We start from the raw sequence: 7,679 nt of genomic DNA, 5'->3' as shown, positions 1-7,679 counted from the left end.
AGTATGTGCTGCTCCAGCCACATTCGATTTATGTCGATCCTTAAAACCGTGCTTTGTCGTTGCTGAGAAACGATATTCGGAAACTGACTTCGAATCAGATTATTCCATTGAAAAGAAAACCACTCTACATATACAACATGCATGTATGACAATATTGAAAAAAAAAATACATTGGTTGGAAGGTTGGAAATGCATGCCGAGACTGCAACGATCCCATGGACGACAGGACGTACCATGTCCAATCATCTGCATAAGTAATAACAGCAACTACTTAAGCTGACAAGGAAGTTATGGGTTAGGGGTCGGATCTGTAGATCATCGGTGATGGAGTATAATGGATGCTTAAATACATACACTCCTCCAATACTAATGGTTGCTGCTGTTATGTTAATTTGACATGATACATCCTATTGTTCATGACACCATTACAGTCTGGGCATACATTTACAACCTTCTCAACAAATGTAATCTTCTTCATATTGACATACATGCATATTGCATGTTTTTTTTTTTTTTTTTTGGAAGGGAATAATCGGATTCAAAGTCTGTTTTTGAATACTTGTTGCTCAGCAATGGCAAGACACCGTTTTGATGACCGGCAAAAGTCAGATATGGCTGGAGCAGCAAAGACTTGTTTTCTCCAGGATGCAGCTGCTTTTCATCAAGTGAAAGCAGGTTGCAAGCCAGATTTGGTATGGAACATAAATTCAAATTCTTCAGAAGCTTAATGTTGAAGGCCAGGAAACATGGTATCAAACACATTTTGCTTGGTTTAATATTTGAACATTGGGCTGCAAGTGTGAAGAAGTCCAGAGATGCCAATTAAAAGAAGACTTGCTCGAAGCCCAGCACCAAGCCCAGAGATAAATTAGCGCCTCCCCATTAATGCATAGACCATGTGTCTATGATTTAAATGCTAAGTGATGAAGACTAACTCACAATCAGCTAAAAAACACTTTTTATTGGCAATACAAGTAAAAAGATGATGAGTCACTACCCTCCAAATGCTTTCGGGCAAGAGTAAGGTCACAACAATCGGGCTAATTGGTCTATAAAAGGAGGAAGAGGCCCCAGAGACAAGGGCACTCAACCAATCAAACAAACAAACATACAAATTCTACTCTCAAGCCAGATTTGCATCCAAAAGCTATAATCAGCCCATATCTCATATTTTTTAGCAACAAGCTATCTCTTGTTTAGATCTCCTTAGAAAACCTATATTTCTCTAGTTAAAAGCTCTAATATGTCCCTCAGTGGCGTAATATTGATTCCCTTGTGTAAACCTGTTTACCATCCATCCCTTTCCAGCATACAAACCTCTGTAAACTCAAAGAGAAGTGGCTGCAAGAAGTTCAACCTTGACAGACAAGGTGAAATCTTGCCCGACTTCCTTGTGTTTGTATTTACATTTGTAGATCTATTACGTAATGCATTCTCTAGTATGTATTCAAGTTATATTCACTTGTTTTCCTAGTCTCATTTGCATCTGGTTATGGTTAGTTTAATGGGTATGTTATCATTAAAATCAATCAAGAACCAAGCAAACGGCTAAATGGCTTAAAAGGGATGTGGACTCCCTTCATTCGAACATACAAGACTATGAACTAAAAATCTTTGGTCATAAGGCAAGAAAAAAGAACTTAATATTGACTGAATGGGCTTTGGATATATAAAAGAGGCCCTTTATTTTTCTGGGCCCTCTTTGGTCGCACCAGTTATGGGTCGGCCCTTGCTTGTATTACGATGTGGATTATATATTGTGTACAGAATGATAGTTATTGTACATCATATTATTGCTAGCATATTGTGAGGCTAAGCCCACCTCCTTCCTTTTGATGTAGATAATATCGTTTATTAAAAAAAAAATGATAATTATTGTTATTATAGAGAGAGAGAGAAAGGAGAGAACTATATAACATTCATAATCTTTTTTTGGGTGAAATGTTATATATTACAAACTAGCATTAATGTTTCCAATATTTGAGTTAGAAGATTATGTAGACAGTTACCCTTTCTTTGATCAAATTTATTTATTGAGTAGTAAAAATATTAATTGTTTGACGGTTTCGGTCGTTTAAATTTGTTGCTAAAGCTAGTATGTTTTCAATATTAAAATTATACGAGCTGTTATTTACACTTTAAAATAGCCATTGTGTTAAGACATTATTATTATGTCGTATTGTAGGATATAGTTTCACTCAATGGCCTGGAGAAAATCCGTCTAAGGTTCCTCGGACTTCGGATTGCCGTTGGTAAAAATCGAAAGGAGTCAGCTCCGGCAACAGACATCCCAGGCTTCGGCAAGGTCTCCCTTATAACAAAGGTGTTTGTATGCGTCCTTAAGCTGCTTTAGAAGGTGAGGTCTAGCAACACAGAACCTCTATTTGGTTCGAGGAATGACGAGTTCAAGTAGTTAAGGTGGCTCTATCTTTTATTCAGGAAAAATTATATAATGCAGCAGAATCAAATGGTTACAACTTACAACCATTTCTTTCTTTGGAGAGAGAGAGAGAGAGAGAGAGAGAGAGAGAGAGAGAGAGAGCATGCCGAATGGAACGTTTAATTTAAATTGCTAGATTGCCGTTGAAGGCATTCAGGATTTGATCCTTGTATTAGTGAATATACAAGAAAAATCTGATTACGAGTTACCAGGGCGGGTGTTAAGTCACTGTACAACCAGTCGAGATTAGCAACGAGGCAGTTAAGAGTGTAGAGAGAGCGGCGTCCTGCACACAGCATTCCATGTCAGTATTCGGAATTACAAAAAGAAACCAGAAAGGTAAGCACTCGTAAACGAAAACAACAATCAACGGTCCTTATCTGGAATTCCTATGGACCCAGCTACACACAACTCTTATATTATAAAAACTTCACCTTCACTTGGATCGGAGGAATATGACATCAAGAAAATATCACAAACTACTTTGAAATGGAGCCTTTTTCATATGTTTGGATTTCTCCGTTGGTTATCAACTTTTTCTTCTATTAGTTTTGTTTACGCCAAACATGCAAAATCTTCCTTTAGTTTTGTTTCCGTTTTGATCTAGCAGTAGCAGAAGCTAGCGTCAAATCAAAGTTCACTCCCCGTGGGAGATTTTTCAAGAAATGGGCATTAATAGACTCTTCGAGGGACAACTACTGCAGCTGGAATAAAATCAAGTGAAGTGGGCAAAGGGTGCGTGCATGGGCCGTTTAGTAAAACCTTGCATTTAGTGCAGCAAAACAGTCATACTAAGATGGTTGGTTCACTAGTGACATGCCACACAAGGCCTTCTAGACGAAGCAACTATCCCAATTGCGGTACTGGAAAAATAGTTGACTAGCATGTCTTAGATATGAAGGAGAATAATGGTAACCAACTACTTCATTACCTTAATGTTTTAGCCGCCGGTGTTATACTGATGCCTGGAAAATGTTGGACTGCAAATTAAGTCAGCTGGAGAAACAGAAAATTGATTTGGGCAAGAGGACTATAAAGATTCTCTCCTTAATTGCACTGGCACTACAACCGGCTCAATAATTCAAGAAACTCCACTGGTTCTTCATTTTCTTTAACAATCTGTTCATACAGCAATCAGTGTTCACAGTTAGAAACACCATAGTTTTCACAACAATTCACAAGTGCATGCATTCACAGGCTTTAATCCAACAGAAAATAATACTTTGAATGAATGAACACAAGCAAATCGAATAAATACATTAGACCCCAAATGAGCCAAAAATGAACGGATTATCGAAGAAACATAATTAGTCACTGCTGAGTAATGAACTAATGACATCAGGCTAATAATCAAAAGAAAGTCAGAGACAATAAGAGCACCATAGATCTTTTGGTTGAGCGTAAATTATGTTAAAGCATAAAAGGGAAAGAATGAAACCATGTTTGAAAATCAGATTGCAGCAGAGAAAGGATCTTAACTTAAACCTAAAAAGAGATGACCTAACGCAATATGTAAGAAACTGCAACTGAACCATGCCGAAAAATCAGATTTAGAAGAGAAGGAAAAACCTAACAGCTGTCATGTAACCCACTAATCAAAAGTAAGAGCGACTGAGACCCAAAATAGCTAGGATACATACAGTAGATGGCAACAGAAATCTTATAGCAAACATACCAAATTTACAAGAAGCCACATTAATCCTAAAGACAAAAGCACCAAAAAATAGATGAAATCACATAAAAGAAGAGGTAAATATTGCATACCTTAATGATTGTATCCTTTGGCAGACCCATTTGGATAAGAACATGAAAACCAACTTGATCCCAGTCAGTCTTTTCTACATCAGTTCTCTCTCTGCCACTATCTAATTGAATGGAAAACTTATCATTGTCGAAAAATTTCCCCACCCAGAGGTACAAAACCCTGTCTTCACTTTTTCCAAAGCCTGTGTTTGGTGAGAAAATAGTGTAAGCAGCTTTAGAATCTAATTCTCTCACACCAAATGCTGTTATCTTCTCTAAACTGGGCCAGTGGCACACAAAAGGTTGCATAAAATTGCATTGTGCTGGACAACTTTCCACAATCTTCTTTGAGGCAGAGAATTTTGTACCTTCACCCAAAGGTTTCCAAGCCTCAGTGGAATGTTTAATAAAAGAAGCCTCCATCTGGCATAAGCCAATACTATCACCCCAATGTGGTGATTTGTTGCATTGATGTGTTGAATCTCCCCCTTCATTTTGAACATCATCCTTCGACTCTACAGCATTGTCAATATTATCTACATGGCCTACAGAACAAGTACTGTCATTTATCCTAACACCATCTTCTTTACTGGGAAGAAATTTTGATGTCGTACTCATCAGCCTCATCTCATCACTCATTACAGGTAATTTAAGAGACAAACTACCTCTGCGCTCTGCAAGTGACGAAGAAATTTTTTTAGATGGTAATGAGGTTGATCTAGAATAGGGCTGTGAACTACAACTGGAAACAACATTTTCTAGAGTGTTAGACATGGGCTGATCTGATGATTTAGCTGAGAGGAGAGAAATGTGAGAATCATCTGACGATGTTGAAAATACTGGAAGAGAGCATGAAGCTGCAGATGGTGAATCTGTAGAGGATTCTGAAAAGTACTTTGAATTAGTGCTTGATTCAGAAGAGATGGAATCTGGTGAAAGATATGGAGGTGAAGAAGAAGAGGATGCTGAAGACGAAGAGGACGCTGATAAAGGTGATGATGAATTGTTAGCTGAATGAACTAACATCATAGAATCTGAATAGACCCTGGAGAGGGATATCCTTGGTGCTGACACAAAGTCCTTCATATTGCCAGAGGCAAACTTACGCCTGAGGGCACTCCAGCTGCTCTCTCTAGCAGGAAGATGGGTTTCGTGTTCGTTCTCTGAGGATGCAAATGGAGGTACAATACCACCACTAATAGCTTTCTGGAAAATTTCAAAATCAATATTATATATGTCCGATTTCCTTTCACCCGGGCGAATCTTAACTATTGACTCCCCAGCCTCCCCTTCATTGCCAGACCTATCCATCAAAGGTAAAATGTTTGAAAAAGCATCCCAAAAATAAGCTGGTTCTTCCCCTTCCTTGATTATTGTTATTGGACCTTGCACTCTCTCATACCGAACGATCTGACAAACTGCCCCTCTTGCATCCTTTTCCATGATGGCCTCACAATTCTTACCAATCCAAACATATATGGCAGAAGGTATATGAACAATAAATGCACCTCTAGAATCCAGGGCAGATGGCGAAGGATCATTCAACATTTTTGGAACAAGATGCAAGGGATCATATGGTGAATGGGGGGCAATTCTGTACACCCGCAATAATGAACTCGGGCTAAGAGGGAAAGCATGTACCCTCTTTTGGCACTGCAATAACTGACAAGCAAAACCCATATTTGGATCAGCAATACCTCTTGCTGCCTTCACATATTGAAATGCATCATCAAAACTCTGTCCTTCCCTCCACATAAGATACGCAATCACCAATGATGTGGACCGAGACACACCTTGACAACAATGAACCAAAACTCTTCCACCTTGTTCCCTCACATCTTCAAAGTAATCAAAAACATCATATAGAATACTTGTAATATCTTCAGTCGGACTATCTTGCAACCATAGAGTTCTATACACAAAATCCGCCTTGAAATACTCGGGACAAACAAAACCCACACAATTCAGAACATGTGTGATCCCATTCTGCTTAAGTATGTCCCTGTCCCTTGCAACAGCATCTCCGCCAACATAAATGTGTTCAGCCACTTTGGAACACTCTTTATCAAAGAAAGCAATCTTATCCCTCCTCACAAGCCCACAATTCTTTTCCGGGTTTCGCTGAATCGTTGACAAATCAAGCTTCAACCTCTCCCCACCACTTCTGCCACTCGGGGTAGGAGGTTGTGGCCACTCACCAATGTCGTCTGAACCCGCCTTGGGCCACTCATCTAAGCTACGCCGAGCAATGGGCAATTGCAAGGGGGGCAAACCAGACTTAGCCTTGCTATTCTGCTGGGACCGAGGGGTTAAAGGTACAGGAAACCTACGATGGTTTTGGACACTGTTTCCTACAATGACATTTGGATCTGCTATGTCTCTTTCCTCAGTCTCAGGGTTGGTCCGTGAAGCAGACCACGACGCTGAGCGCCAGAACATCTTCCGAGAGCTCGAAAGCTGGGCCGGTGGCCGTGAAGTAGCGGAGGCATCCTCCTTACTCACCATGCCCAATTGAAATTCTTAGTGAAAAAAACCCAGAAATCCGAAAAACCTCCTAATTTAATTTCATTTAGCTTCAGTACGCTCCGAAGTATAGCGTGGGGTTTTGATTTATTAATCAACACCAAATCAGATCAAGCATCAGCTACAAACACACTCTGAAGAAGAAGAACACAAAATCGTACTAATCTTATTAATCAACACCAAATCAAAATTTCCATGTATAATTAGCGGTAAATCAGATCAATAGGCGCCAAAAATACAGAGAATTTTCGCCGGTAAAATTCGTCAAGTAGAATGGAAATCCCAATCTTAAGCAGACTCCTGAGTTTTTCGTCGGGAAGAAGAAACTGAATCAAAACGAATCGAAAACGATGCAATTTTTGAGTTTCTAGGGTTCTATGTGATGCAAAACTTAGAGATAGAGATTGGATTTGAGACTTACGGATTGAGATGTCAGAGAGGAGGAGCAGCAGAGCAGAGCCGAGCCGTGGAGGAGTGAGAAGCCTTGGGAGTGAAGAGATAGAGAAGTAGAGGAGGAGAGAGAGGGAGGCAAAAGCACAGGAGGGAAAAGGGGGAAGAAGAAGGATTCACAGTGGAAAAAAAGGCAGTGGGTTTCAATTTGCTTCCTTGTTTTGTTTATTTAACTGTTTCAGAGACTGAGACCCATTTTCTATACCCATCCAATGTATACCCATTAACTCATATAAAAAATTCAACATGGTGTCAGAGTCAGGGGGCGGTCTCATACTACCACGTGATTGGGTGGATCTCCATTGGTCCTGTGTAATTGTCCACGTAGGCCAAAGATACCACGTGTTTGGGTGGGTCCCCAATGACCCCGTGCGATTGGATGAGTCTCGACATGGCTCCAAGTGGTTGCCGATGTGTGGAATTTCACGTGTGACCCATAAATGGGGTCTCACGAGCGGGGGAGTGTTGGAACCTCCAATTGTCCCACATTGGCCAGGAGGGAAGAAGAGAACCCATTTGTATA

At 40.0% G+C, this 7,679-nt stretch overlaps 1 protein-coding gene across 2 annotated transcripts; it reads right to left on the bottom strand.

Annotated features, from left to right (window-relative positions):
* Positions 1-2,410: 2,410 nt before the first annotated feature.
* Positions 2,411-7,334, bottom strand: LOC126629709 (protein-tyrosine-phosphatase MKP1-like). 2 transcript variants are annotated; one of them, XM_050299811.1, is made up of 4 exons: positions 7,128-7,334; positions 4,205-7,032; positions 3,372-3,559; positions 2,411-2,726 (listed from the first exon to the last, which is right to left on the bottom strand). In XM_050299811.1, exons 2-3 carry the CDS (start codon positions 6,686-6,688, stop codon positions 3,503-3,505), a joined length of 2,541 nt encoding a protein of 846 aa, XP_050155768.1. In that variant the 5' UTR covers positions 6,689-7,032; positions 7,128-7,334; the 3' UTR covers positions 2,411-2,726; positions 3,372-3,502. The 2 variants fall into 2 exon arrangements, with proteins under 2 accessions (XP_050155768.1, XP_050155767.1); XM_050299810.1 differs by having other exon boundaries at positions 4,205-6,840.
* Between the last annotated feature and the right edge of the window lie 345 nt (positions 7,335-7,679).

Source organism: Malus sylvestris, chromosome 7 (genome assembly GCF_916048215.2).
Source record: "Malus sylvestris chromosome 7, drMalSylv7.2, whole genome shotgun sequence".
Taxonomy (NCBI): domain Eukaryota; kingdom Viridiplantae; phylum Streptophyta; class Magnoliopsida; order Rosales; family Rosaceae; genus Malus; species Malus sylvestris.
The sequence above is the reverse complement of the archived record's forward strand: the minus strand, read 5'-3'. Positions and strand labels throughout refer to the sequence as shown.

Excerpts from the sequence above, each read along its gene's own strand:
- LOC126629709 (XM_050299811.1), bottom strand. The coding sequence starts at position 6,688 with ATGGTGAGTAAGGAGGATGCCTCCGCTACTTCACGGCCACCGGCCCAG. Across the intron at positions 3,560-4,204 it reads CAAAGGATACAATCATTAAG|ATTGTTAAAGAAAATGAAGA; the intron begins GTATGCAATATT and ends CTGTATGAACAG.